The sequence below is a fragment of the Pelophylax lessonae genome, assembly GCF_965119305.1.
Source record: "Pelophylax lessonae genome assembly, chromosome: 3".
Classification (NCBI taxonomy): Eukaryota; Metazoa; Chordata; class Amphibia; order Anura; family Ranidae; genus Pelophylax; species Pelophylax lessonae.
This window is the reverse complement of record NC_138770.1, coordinates 553,967,284-553,982,187: the sequence shown is the minus strand read 5'-3', so window position 1 is coordinate 553,982,187 and position 14,904 is coordinate 553,967,284. Positions and strand designations below refer to the sequence as shown.

Here is a 14,904-nt window from a genome sequence, read left to right as displayed (position 1 = left end):
CCAAAAGAAGATTTCCCCTCTATTACTCTTCTGGGGACAACCCAAAATGTGTGATTTTCTTTCACTTATAATAGTAAACAGCACAAATAGAGAGGGTGAATCTCTCCAACATAGTCACAGACAGCAATAAAACCCTAATAGGTGTTCTTACCCCCCTCCACTGTATTCAAAACAAAATAAAAAAAAAAAGGTTTTGCCTTTAGCTATACTGTGAAGTATAATCTGACAATGTTTCTTATATGATTAGGCTACATTAAAAAAAAAAAAAAAAAAGTAGCATAAAAAAATTAACAAAAAACAATGAATACTGATAATGTACATCTGAGTGCAACAAGCTAAAATAAGGAGTTGAACACACCGCAAGTGAAACTAAATTTGAGGTCACAACAAAACACTAGTTATGTAAAATGTTTTCTTTTTTATTGCAAGACATATACAATGTGGGTTTTTCTGTACACTCAATGTGTGTATATACTAAAAACTGACGGCTTTAGGCTTAGGTCACACTAATGATGAATTGATGCGATTTCACAATGCAATTTGTGTTTCAACAGGTGTGAATTTAAATGCGATTTCTGAGGGGACTGGGCATAGCTGGAGAATCAATTTGCACCGCACCCGCACTAAACTCGCACAGGACCCTTTTTTAACAGGATCAAAAATAGAAAAATAGCACCACATCGATCTGAACAGCCTTTATAGAAAACAATGTATTTTCAGATGACATGAGAATCCATGAATTTGGGATAGTATCAGAGTGAACCGGTCCTTAAGACTGATGACATATGTACACACACACACGATTAAAAAATGACCATACACTGAAATTTCTCCCTGGATTTGCCCCCCCGGTGGGACCTTTAACCTTCCTAGCGGTATTCCAGAGCGTGACTCGGGGTTAGATTTTAGAGCCAAAAGCGGTAACCCCGAGCCACACTCGGGGTACCGCTAGGAAGATCGCTGGATCCTGGTAGAGGTTTTACTTACCATTTCTCCGGGATCCAGCGAAGTATGCGGGCGGTATGCAGCGGCGGAGCTTCCTCCCGATCGTCTGCGAGCCCCGGCTTCCGTCTCCGGCGACGTGACGTTCGCAGGGGGGGGGGGGGGGGTGGAACCGGCGGCAAATTCAAATATAAAAACACACCAAACACACTGATACCATTCAAAATAAAATAAATTCACATTACATTGACCCCCAGTGCCCTTTCCTGCAGTTTTACTGTACTTTTTATGTAAATATATAATCACACACACACATATATATATATATATATATATATACACATACACATACACACACACACACACACACATTTATATATACAATTCTTGTGAATGAGCAGCCCAAACCAACTGTATACATTATATATATATATATATATATATATATATATATATATATATATATATATATATATATATATATATATATACATACACACACATACATACATACACACACACACTATATATATATATATATATATATATATATATATATATATATATATATATATATATATATACATATACATATACATATATATATATATACACACACACACACACACACACACACACACACACACACACACACACACACACACACACACACACACACACACATATTATATATAATAAATGTATACAATTGGTTTGGGCTGCTCATTCACAAGAATTACATGCAAAATAATGGTACCGCTTTCAGCACCTAAAATCCAAAAGAATCATACCGCCAGGGAGGCTAATGAGGTCATCCAGGGTAGCTCCAAACAGGCAAACTCCTTGAAAAGGAAGATCTGTCTAGGCCTTTTTAGAAGTCTGGTCTGCAGACCAGCACTTGAGCCAAAAGACATGCCGAAGGACCACTGACAAAACAGGGAGCCGAGCCACTAGGGGAGCCGCATCCTAAGAGGCATCACAGATAAACTGCAGCCCCTGGACCAGCTGGTCCGCCAGCTCGGCAAAGGCAGGGGGGAGCGGTTCTCCCTCCAGGTCATGGTGTAAGAGCTTAGCCCACTCAGTCAGGGTTTGCAACACCAGGGCAATGGTGAATACCAGCCTCATTGCCGAACCAGCCAGAGTGTAGATAGTGCGGGCCACAGCCTACGCCTTCCTGTCAGTTGGATCCTTTAAAGCGGGGACTCTTCAAGCGGATTCATGGTTGCATTGTTTAACCTGAAAACCGGAGGGTCCACCACTGGTGGAACAGTCCACTTCTTAAGAAGGGACTCCTCATAGGGGTAACGCCTAGTAAAAGCACTTAGGGTCCCCATGGGGATGCTTTGGTCGTCTCTAACAATTCTATTAAAAAAGGCAGGGAAAGGAAACACCGTTGGCACTCTGGATGGCTTGTGAGAGCCAAAGGGAACCTGCGCCTCCGTCGCAGCTGCATCCTCCATCTTCAGGGTCTCACGCACAGATAGAAATCAGTGCATCCACCAGTGCCTTTTTGTGAGCGATTGCAGACATGGAGGAATCATCCTCACTATTCGAAGATTCCAGGCGTGAGGTTGTAGACCCAGCAGAATGACCCACGTCTGAGGCAGCCGAATCAGATTCAGGATCTGATGAGACAAATGGGGAAGGCGGGTGTGCTTTTTGCTAGCTCATCGCCCAAAAGCCACCTCCACCTGGGATACAAAGGACTCCAGGACTGCAGTCAGTGCATTGATGGATGGTCAGGACCCGGAGGGCCCGGCAGCCTCAGAGAGGGAATCAGGTGGGGAGATGTGCTCCAAAGACTCCATGAGTCACTAGCAGGATCCCACAAAAAGTGTAACACTGCAAAAGGGACAACCCCCACCGTGCGGGCAGCACCACCCAGTCGCCAGGCACAAGCAGAAAGTGATCCTCAGCAGAGAGGGAGAGGAAGGACCCCACCAGACTCGCCACCAGGATAATCCGCACTATGCATGCAGTGATCAGGAAGTGAAAGTATCCGGGAGACAGCACCAGGGGATGAGGAGGGGCTCCCACCACCGAAATTGCCATCCACAGGGCTCCACCTTAATGGCCGCCATTATTTTCAATGGCAAACCACAGCCACAGCAAAATGCACACCACAGCCCCCATCCCAGGAGGTAGACCAGACTACCCAAACAGCCCCAGCATATGTGGAGGGGGGGTGCCCGACGGGAACACGGAGGTTTGGCAAACCACAGCCACGGCCAAATGGCCACCGGACTACTCTAACATGTCCCTTGTGTAAAGAAACACACAGGCTACAACAAAATGGCAGCCCTGCGAGGCTTAATGGAACCCAGGAGGGAACCCAGGCCTCAAGGACAGATCCAGGCAGGACGGGGGGCCCTGGCAGTAGCCCCCACCAGGGACAACAACCCCCCCCCCCCCGCACAGTCGATTGTCAGGGCGCACCCCCGGCCCCTATCGCCAGCTATCGCCCTGCCCCCACCCCAGGAGGTAGACCAGACCACCCAAACAGCCCCAGCATATGTGGAGGAGGGTAGGATGGGGGGACAGATAGAGGGGGGGGTGCCCGACGGGAAGGAGGGGAACTCGGAGGTCTGACTGTCCCGAGGGGGAGCCCACATCCACCCCAAAACCCTTCGGGGGGGGTGCAGCTACTCACCATACCTGGAACCAGAAGGGCACTGCTCCAGACAGAACCCCTCTTCATCAAAAATTGGGGGCTGTCGGCTAGGAGGAACGCTGCGATTCGGGGGCCCAAGACCTGGTCATATGCGACCTCATGAGGTGTTTAACTTGCAGGCCAGCCCCTGTCCAGTGGGGCTATGTCACGGCCGACCTAGCGTGGAGCTGAGATCTGCGCGCACTCGCTTGCCAGACTGGGGTGACCACTGGATCTAGATTATCTCGCCTGTCGCCCAGTCCGGCAGTTGATTGTAGATCTCACAGGAAAAATCCAGGAGAAAAATTTTCTATCTAAAAGAAAAAACAAATTTGCCAGGACCAAAGATCCAGCAAGGAACTAAGTCCTTACTCCTAACTAGGCAGAAAAAAAAAAAAAAAAACTGAATGCCTATAGCAGAGAGAGGGAGTATACCCCCGGGACTGCTCATAGGCGTAGCCAGACTTTTCCTGCCTAGCGTCCTACTCCTGTAGGGGGCAGTATAACCAATGTTTAAGAATATCAGGAGCTGTGTCTGTCAGTGAACGGCAGAGAAATAACAGACTTAGGCCTCGTTCATACCATGGTGCAGACACGTCAGGTTTTTCTGCACGCGTTCTGCAAGGGCACAAAAAAAATAAATAAAAATAATTGATCTCTATGTGCCCTGTTCACACCATAACACTGGTATAACGTGCACCAGAGGAAAATAAAAGAGCCTAAAAAAGAAAACGAATGCCGCCATCACATCTAAGAATTGGTGAGCTGCAATGTAATAAAATGTTTGCTTTTGGGGTTAATACCACTTTAAATGTAAAAGCAGCCTTAGCAATTGTTAAAATAAAATAAGTACACTGACAAGAAACAATATTAAAGTGATACTAAAAGCTTTTTTTTAATTAAAAAATACAAACATGTTCTACCTACCAGCCCTGTGAAATGGTTTGACACAGAGCAGCCCGGATCCGACTCCTCTCATATTCCTCTTCAGTGCTCCTAGCCCCTTCTCCTGTTAAGTGCCCCCACAGCAAGCAGCTTGCTATGTGGGCACCCAAGCTGAGCCACAGCGCCGTGTCTATTCAGGCACTGAACCGCAGCCCAGCCCCCTCTCTCCTAATTGGCTGACTGACAGAATCGGGAGCCAATGGCGCCATGCTGCTTTCTCAGCCAATGAGAAAGGGAGTCCCAGGCAGCCGAGACACTCCTGCAACATTGCTGGATCTAGATGGACCTCAGGCAAGTATTAGGGGGGCTGCTTCACACAGAAGACTTATCCTAATTCATAGAATGCATTAAGATAAGACTTTACAACCACTTTAAACTATAAGGGTTCCGAGACCAGGACAGTTTAAAGAACGACTGTTTATGCACCTGAGAGGCATAAGTGTTTCAAACATTTACAGCCAGTAGTCTGTTAAGAATCAATGACAGGCTGACAGAAGCAGTGGCGGTGTGAAACTTCCTATGTATCCAAGTGCTTACATCCATACAGATGCCCAGCACTAGATAGGCCTCCATGTAAATGATCCATTGAAATAGAACTGCAATATTTGATCTTTACATAAAATCGGTGTGCAGCACTGGCAACATACTTTTGAAATATTTGGTCTTCGTTACATGTCGAGAAGTAAATATTGTAAATCTCCTACATGGTGAACTTATGGTAATTTTTCCCCTTCAATTTAAAGGAGTTGTAAAGTCAGAAGGTTTTTTTTATTTTAAATGCATACTATAAATTAAGATAAAAAACAAACCTATGTGCAGCAGCCCCCCCCGATGCTTACCAAAGGTCCCTGCCGTCCAGGACTCCCCTCCTCATTGGCTAAGACACAGCAGCGGCGCCACTGGCTCCCATTGCTGCCCATCAAAGTTAGCTAGCCAATCAGGAGAGAGAATGGGTGGGTCGAACCGCAGCTCCGTGTCTGAATGGACACATGAAGCTGTGATTCCGCTCGGGTGCCCCCATAGCAAGTTGTTCGCTGTGGGGGCACTCAAAGGAGGGAGGGGCCAGGAGCACAGAAGAGGGACCCCAGAAGAGGAGAATCCAGGCTGCTCTGTGCAAAACCAAAATTGTTACTTTTATTGAAAAACAAACAAGACATTTAAAAATCCCTTTAAGACCCGGTTCACACTGCCACGACTTGTCAGGCGACATGGTCGCCTGACAAGTCGCGCTCCATTCTGTGCAATGGAACCATTCTAATCAGAGTGACTCAAGTCGCTCAGACTTAGAAAAAGGTTCCTGCACTACTTCGGGGCGACATCGGAGCATCTTGCATTGACTTCTATTATAGAGTTGTTTGCAAGCTGCGATGAAGTCGTGCTGCACGGGGCGGCTCAAAGTCGGGGAGACTTTGAGTCGTCCCAGTGTGAACCGGCTCTAATTGTATTCTATTTTACTAATGCAGCTTGAGATGCTACACAAATACTCAGTGATGCCTGCAGTGCTCACACTATACTTTAAACTGAATATGCAGTATATTAATATTTCAAAGTGACTATAAATAATACAAAAGAAGTCAAAACCACATCCATATTTAAACACTGTGCTCGGTTTTTACTATTTTATTGAAAGATTTTGGTCAGTGGCATACTATACATGAATGTTTCTCTAAAACAGAAATGTAATATGTTGCAGTTTACCAGTCATTGGATGTGGTAGTTGCATTATTTTTCTTTGTTCAGCCTTTTTTCCCTTTAATTTTCACTTGGTCATCCTGTCAGTAATACACTTTCTGTCCTAAAGTAACTAAACACACACTGTCCTAAATCTTTGAAGCACCCTGGGAAAGGAAAAGTTAGAGCTACAAAACACCTCCTCACCATAAATAGGGGGAGGTGTTCCATAGTCCGCAGAATGCTAGACTGATTAGTGCAGAACAGGCACAAATCACAGGTGGTTATCCACTGACAAGACTGTTGGCAGAAACAACAGCCTTGTTACCCTAGTATGTTGTTGCAACGTTTACATCCTATGACTCTCTATACAGTCGGCACAGATAGAAACCTATAAAGATCCGGTGGGGTTGGAAGAACTTTGTCCAAAGAGGGCTCACCACTGTACTTTTAACCCACATGTAATTGTTTAGCCACTTGCCGACTAGCCGCCATAGTTTTGCTGCAGCAAGTCAGCTCTATTACGCAAAACAATGTACCTGTACGTTGCTTCATGTAATAGATAGTGGGGCAATTGGCCAGAGGGAGAGCCATTCAGTGGGTCTGGAAGACGCCATGACAGCTGGCCAACCACAACTGCTTCCCGCGGAAACAGGACGACGGTCTGCCATCTGCTGTAAACGAGGCAGACCGCTGTTCTGTCAGAGATTAACACAGGGATCCTGTGTTCCACTTATTTAGGAACACAGGTCTCTGCTTATCCAGTGCGTTGATTCCCCCACACAGTTAGAAGGCACCCCCTGGGAGCAGACTTAACCCTTTGATCACCCCTGGCATGTCAGTGTCATTAGTACAGGAACAGTGCATATTTTTAGCACTGTTTACTGCAGTAATGTTACTGCTCCCCTCAAAAGTGTCAGTTAGGTGTCTGATCTGTCTGCAGCAATGTCACAGTGCTGCCAAAAATCGCTGATTGCCACCATTACTAGTAAAAAAAAAAAAGACACAACAAATCTACCCCCTAGTTTGTAGACACGATAACTTTCGCGCAAACCAAATAATATACACTTGTGATTTTTTTTTTTTTACCACAATACACATTGGCCTAAACTGATGAAAAAATTGGGAATGTTTAATAACAAAGTAAAAAATGTTTTTTTTTCCCCCCCAGAATTGTCGCTCTTTAGTTTATAGCGCAAAAAATAAAAACCACAGAGATGATCAAATACACAAAAAAAAAAGTTCTATTTTTGTGTGTGTGTGTGTGGGGGGGGGGGTAGTAGATTTTATTTGGGTACAGGGTACATGACCGCGCAATTGTCACTTAAATTAATGCAATGCCGTATCTCAAAAAATGGCCTGGTAATTAAGGGGGGTAAAACCTTTCCGGTCCTTAAGTGGTTAAGCAGGAACTAGACCATGCACCTGCAAAATCCTTAACTGGGAGAATTGAGGTTGTTTTAAGGCAAGGGATGGACACTCTTTCACACGGGGCGGATTTCGTTCTGATTAGCAGGGCGATCTGTGAGCTGTTCCTCGGCTGATTAGACAAGAGTGGGCAATGAAACACCCAAGTCTGCTCAGTTCCTGCTCTACTCCATGGGTGGCTAGGAGTAAACCGATTATGATGTCCGTGTACACCCAGCTACCTCCAATCCACTTAAACAGGACAGGGTCCCCATTTTTTTTACCCAGAGGTAGGCAGATGTAAAACAGACCTGTCTATAGAGATGCATGGACCTTTCAATCAAGTCCACCTGAAGAACTGACAAGCAAACCTGATTGGAACGCCCATATGAAAGGGGCCAGATAGTAATTTCATTTATTTTCTGTTTATATTTATGCACTTTTGCAGGTTGTTAAATTAAATAAAAATAATAACTATTCATTTTTTAAAGCAGACTAATTTTACACCAATTTTTTTTAAAAAGTGCTTAAAATTTTTGCCCAGTAGTGCATCTCTCAGAAATCAAATAGCCATAAACAAGATCTTTAAAAAGGTGACCTTTGGCGCCTGAAGAGGATTTGGCAATCCACACGTTTCCTTTCCCACTCTCTTTCCTTTCGTTGAACGATTCCAGAAACTCTTCTCGCTCATCTGTTCGGGTGCTGTTGATTAGGTCTTGAAGTCCTTTCCTCACCTGCCCCATCGGAAACTTCTCAGATTTCTCATTGGTTGGGTAGATGACATAGGATTCTGGGAACCATGGACATGATCCAGTAAGCTCAGGACTTGTTTTTAGGAGTCTAGGAAAAAAAGTAAATAACGTAACTATGGTCTCAAATTCAACAATCTAGATTCACACGATGATGAGATGCCTTCAAGACTTCACGCTCTACTTTGTTACAACTTAGGTGTCCTATTCCTATTTTTTACTGAAGATTAAGGAGCATTAAAAAGGGGGTAAACTATGGAGCAATATATTGCTATGGAGCCAAGGAGGAGAGAAGTAGGGATAGAAGAGCCCAAATAATGGAGATTAAACCCCAGCAAAAGATGACCCACAACAAATCGGGTCTTTATATATCTGGTGAGTGACTGGAAGGGTGTAGAGGGTACACAAAAATCTAAAGCATTTGTCACCTTCATGCATGATTGGAGCACAATTCAATTGCATCAATGAGCACAAAAGTGGACTATGCAAGTTGGCATATGGACTTCACTCACGTTCATTGTTGGATTCACTTTATATAATTTTTTTGTACAGAAAAAGGGGGGGGGGGCGACGATGTTGTATTGTTTGCATGGACAAATTGCAATCTAAATAGTAGTCAGAGTTTATGAACAGTTTTTCACATTCGTTTTTTTTTTTTTTTTATATCTAGCGCCCACATACATACATATTTTTTACTTTTTCTGTTGGATTTAAGTTTGTGGTTTTAGTGCATTTATATTCCCTGTGTTTGTGTTCTTTACTTTTAAATGACAAGCTCATATGTTGCTGAAATGTGTAGTGTTGTGGCTGATCGATTCCCCTATATCCATGCATTAATTCACCTTGCTTGCCCTGCAAGTTCCGGGTCATGCAGCGCCTAGTCCATGCTTCTCCATTTCTCTCTGTGTTGCATCACAAATGTGGGAGTGCTAATGCGATAAAAACACATATCTTCCCTTCATTATTCTGCCTGCTTCTGTCTATCAGATCTAATTACTTTCACCTGCAAAACACTAAACTGGGAGACCCAGGGATTGTAGGATATATAGTTTCTTTAAAGGAAGAGTCAGTTCTTAGACTACAAACAGGTCACACATTAGCTTGTGCAGTGCTATGCGGCATGCCTTGTGTTTGAACAGAAACAAAAATTGCTGACACTGCAGTGTGAATATTTATTCTACTAAAGGCCAAAAAATTATACCATTAAAGTGTATGATCAATATAAAATTTTATGCAGGCAAAAAACACAAGGCAAAAGTAGGAAGAGATTTAGATTCCCTTTAAAGTACATCTATAGGCAAAACTTTATTTTGGATAGAGTTAGGGAGGGTTCAACCCCAGTCAGTTTCTTTTCTTTGCCAGAGATTTGCCTTAACTTCCTTTCCTACAGCCAAAACGGAGTGAGAAAATCCCTGAAAATTAAAAGGGAATCTCCTGGCGCCCCCCAGGTCACCAGATCTAGTGCCCCCATTGGAAGATTTTCCTTCTATTACTGTTCTGGGGACAACCCAAAATTTCGGATTTTCTTTTTGATAAGGAAATTGTATATTTCCTATTCCTTATTAAGGCTGGCCTCACAAATATCGAATAAAGCTTCTAATATCTTGGCTATTCCAGTAACTTTTCGCTGACTCATGTAATTGGAATGTTATTGTTAACAGATGACCAAGTCCTTGAGGGGTCATATTGCAAAGAGTGTTGGCCTGGTGGTTGTCTTTACCTTACATTCAAGACCTATTTACCACAGCCACAACCTATAAGGTCTTCGTCTCACATCAGAGCTTGCAACCTTGCAAGCGTCTGTTGTCACCTGTGCCATGTTACGGGACCCATGGCGGAAACAGCATCTTTAGTTAAATATTCTTGTTATATTTTGTAATATTATCTGTATCTGTCATTACTTTTAATAAAGTTATACTGTTAAGTATTTGTGGGATCTCTCTTTGCACTTGGTTCTACTGTAAATCAGGGTATCACTGGCAGTGGATCAGGGATAAGGATGAGTCTGGATCCTTTGCCTTTTAAAACATGCCAGTAGTGACACCTTTCTATCATGAAAGGTTCCCTTTTAAAAGCAAGTTTATTCTCAAAAAAAAAAAAATGCTGAGGACCCATCAAAGACTTTGAAAATCTGTAACATCACTAGGGGCATTTGGGTATTTTTATCCGCTGCTCACCAACTTACTTTTATAGCAAAATAAAGATTGCTAAAGATTATTCACTCCTACAGAAACACAACATGAACCTGAAAAATAAAAATGTAATGTGATTGTAAAGGAATTTTTTTTTCCATTAAAATATTAAACATATTATACTTACCTGCCCCATGTAATGGTTTTGCACAGAGCAGCCCCAATCCTCCTCTTCTCGGGTTCCTGGCTGGAGCTCCTGGCCCCTCCCTCCTGTTGAGTGCCCCTACAGAAAGCAGTTTGCTATGGGGGCACCCGAGCCGAGCTGCAACTCTGTGCATTCAGACACGGAGCTGCCGTCCGGCCCCGCCCCTCTCTGTCCTGAGTGGCTAACAGTTTGATTGACAGCAGTGGGAGCCAACGGCACTGCTGCTGTGTCTCAGGGAAAGGGAAAAAAGGGAAGAGGAGAAGGAGAAAAAGAAACAAGAGAAGAAGGAGAAAAAGAAACAAGAGAAGAAGGAGAAAAAGAAACAAGAGAAGAAGGAGAAAAAGAAACAAGAGAAGAAGGAGAAAAAGAAACAAGAGAAGAAGGAGAAAAAGAAAGAATGGGGGAAAAGAGAATGGGGGAAAAGAGAATGGGGGAAAAGAGAATGGGGGAAAAGAGAATGGGGGAAAAGAGAATGGGGGAAAAGAGAATGGGGGAAAAGAGAATGGGGGAAAAGAGAAGGAGAAGAGAAATGGCTGAGGCACTGGTCATTGCTGAATAGAGAGAGGGCTCAGGTAAGTGTAAGGGGGGGGCTGCTGTACACAGAAGGCTTTTTTTTAATCTTAATGCATAGAATGCATTAAGAAAAAAAAACAACATTCTGACTTTACAACCACTTTAATAATTGCTTGCTTAGCTACTAAAGGCCTGTTAACACTATCTGTATTGAACTGTGCTGAGCAGCTTTAGCAAGCGTAGACCTAAAGCAAAAGGCAAGACAATTTACTATGGCATTAGTTCACATTACCGCTTTGTATTAGCGTGCACTGAAAAAAAGTACTGCGTGCACTTTTTTTTTTAGCACAGTGTGTTGATATGCAAACTACAACATCGCAACCACGCAGCTGTAAATACAACTTAATGAAATATCACTTTTGAAAAAAATTTCTAATAAAAAATAAACAGTGCGATGCACTGGGATCGGCACTGCGCCTCCCTGCAAACACAGCGGCTTGCCCTATCGAACTTCTTTCATTGGCACAGTTAATACAAAATTACAATGTCACTTACTTAACCAAGGAAGCTTTCCGGCAAAGCTTGTCCGCCCCACGGTAATAATTCACCAGCTGTACTAGTCCTGGTTCATGCCCTGCAGGCAAACAAAAAGTAGTAAATACTACAAATAGGAAATTAATGCTGGTAATACATTAGTATAATTTTGTTCAAACATTTGTACAGAAAGCATTCATTACAACATATTTACTTGCTATCGAGTCAACGAATTTCTTCTGAAACCCCTTAAAGCATATCTGTGGTCAAAATGTACAATCATATTTACATATTGTATTTCAATTGTTTCTAGCCTACTTTTATTCTGACTGAAGTCTGTAAACTTACTTTGTAAAAATCCCCACACATTTAATTTCTTGAATTCTGTGACAGACGTTCAGTATGCCCTGTGAGGAGGCACTGCTGTGTCACAGAATTCACAGAGCTTTCCTTCTGATCTACAGATGTGATGAGAGGAGAAGTTTCAGGAAGCCAAGTCTGTAAAGGAATCACAGCTTGCAGGCAGGCAGTGAGGTACCATGGGATATGTAGTCCTAAGAAATTGAAAGCAAACAGCACAGGAGAACCTGCAAAGCATGCAAGGAATCCAGGAAGTTGTAGTAAGAGTTGACCAACAGACAGGCAGAAGTCCCAACATGACATGAGATTCAAGTGAGCTTATATTGGATTGTCAAAATATAATTATTACAATGTTGATATTCTAAATTGAAAGTGTATGTTGTGATTATTTTAAAAATGCCATAAAATAAAATATGAACTAAACATGCAATTTAAAAAGAAATCTGGCTAAAGCCCACTGTCGGCTGACGTCACAGAGCCAGTCCAGGCTCTGAAAAATGCTGGACCAGATGGTTGGGATCTGCCCAAAAGCTTGAACTGACAGCTGGCTGAGAGCCTGGAGAAAGCCACTCCTGCCCTCTCCACAACCCAGTTCTCCAGTAAGCACTGGAGGGGCAGAGCAGAGAGCCAGTGAATGACAGTGACCAGCTCTTTACAGTATGAAGACTGAGAACTAAACAATCAGCGGTGTTTGATCGATCGGTTCTCGATCTTCGAGGCAGCAGGGGACAGCTGGAGCTGGGATTGTTGCTGCATCTATCTAGGAGAGTATGATTTTTTTTTGTTTTAGCGACTGATGTGAATGTGTAATGTATATGTAAAGCGCTGCGTAGATTGACAGTGCTATACAAGTACCTGAAATAAATAAAAATTAAATTACCACATTACTCTTTTCCAGATGTATCAAAACACATTACTATATGTATGATTTTTTTTTTTTTTTTTTTTTTTTTAGAAAAAACACCACTCACAGCTAAAATTTTGTGCAAGAAAATAAAATAATTTCCATTCTGCTCCTTTGAATTTTGTCATCACTATAGCGGAAAAGGAACATCAATCTGACCTCATTAAGCATCAAAAATAACATCAAACTTGTTCCGAAAACAATTTTTTTTCTAATCAATGGCCTAAAAAAAATAAAAGCAGAAAGCCAGATACAATTCTCCTCGATACTAAAAGTGGACTGGTACACTGCAGGGTTGGCATCAGCAAATTCTTGCATAATTGGCCCCATTCTATAAACATTTGCATGCTTAGGTGCTCTGCAAGGGTGTATATTTTATTAGAGGCATTACCACTGATTTTTATATTATGGGGATTTTGCTGGAAACTGCATCTAAGATGCAGTAACCAACACAATGATCTTAAATGCAAAGATATAAACAATGCCTAAAGATTTCAATATAAAGCTCAAAAAAAGCAAACAAGGTCACCTACTACGAAATTACTAAAAATGCCTAAAATGACTGGGCATTGACAGGTGTTCTTGTGTCTTTTTTCAGCCAGACTATGTATTACGTTAGGTTATTTGAGTGAGGATGGATGAATGTCTCAGGATATGATGTGTTTAGTGAACGATGTGCCTGTCTATTTCCATGGCAGATATCATAAGTCATTACAGGACGTAATGGAAAGACAATTGGTACTTGTGCCAGAAATCTCCTTCAGGACAAACACTGAAGAGGCAGAAAGCCCGTGTTAGGATACAGAACATAGGAAAAAGCAATATTATCAGTGTAATAAATAAACCATGTGTGGTACAGTCACAGTATTACACAATCCAAACTCAAAATTACTTAAAGCGGAGCTCCAGTCTCCTTGTCAAAAAGCACCCCTTTATTTGCACAATATAAACAGGATACTGGTATAAGTGTATTTCTTCTTCTTACAATTATGCTGTTTATCCCAGGATCCTGGCAGACAGGCAGTGGTCATAAGTCAGGGCATCTGAAGCCCAATCCCACTTGCTCAGGGGACTTAGTGCAGCTGGCTACCCAGCATGCACGTCCTGAAGTCGCGCCTGCGCAGTAAGGATGCGGCACACTGCGTTTACAGGTTGCCATAACAATGGTGGCGGAAGTTCCTGCCCTATAGAGACCACAGACCGTTCCAGGTGGAAATGCCTTCAAAAATAGTAACAGCACAGGTGCAGGTTCAATGTGCAAGCCATATAGAACAAAAAGGTTGTCGCACTCCAATGCAAATATTTATTGAAAAGAGGATAAAATACAACAGCATATAGAGGTACGGATTTAAGACAGCTGACGCGTTTCACACTATTAACAGTGCTTAATCATAGCTATCCCGCCATGTTGCTATGGTGACCTGTCAATCAAGACAGAACCTGGAAGGAAGTCAAGTGCAGTTCAAAGACTCCTGGGATGTCTGCGTCATCTATCCCAGGAGTCCTAGCTAATCGCCTAATGAGGAAACCACCTAGGCGGCCGGGCCCAGAAGTGTAGACTATATAAAAGAAAAAAATAAATAAAAAGGTATTTTGAAAAAAAATAAATAATTGGCATTACACAGACTGTTCTACGGGTGGGCGTTGTGTTTCAAGGAACTTGAATAAATGGGTGGAACTTGTCTTTAAAAAATAAAGAATGAGAAAGCAGAAATCTATGTGCGGGTAAAAAGGCCATATAGCTTCTATTCATATATTAATTAAATCAGCTTAATGCATTTTTAAACTTTTTTTTTTTTTTTGGTATTAGTGTAGTTGTATTCCCTGTGTTGGTTGCTTTACTTTGTAATGATGGGCTCAAACATTGTGCCTGCAGTTTGCAGTGTCATGGC

The 14,904-nt window shown here is 42.6% G+C and overlaps 1 protein-coding gene across 1 annotated transcript in view; it reads right to left on the bottom strand.

The window, feature by feature from the left end:
- Positions 1–14,904, bottom strand: part of TTL (tubulin tyrosine ligase) — a 58,102-nt gene that overhangs the window by 36,880 nt on the left and 6,318 nt on the right. Inside the window, exons 2-3 of the mRNA XM_082252071.1 lie at positions 11,770–11,848; positions 8,214–8,455 (exon numbers count right to left, since the gene is read on the bottom strand). Of these exons, the coding sequence (XP_082108197.1) occupies positions 8,214–8,455; positions 11,770–11,848 (321 nt within the window). The remainder of the gene's footprint in view (positions 1–8,213; positions 8,456–11,769; positions 11,849–14,904) is intronic.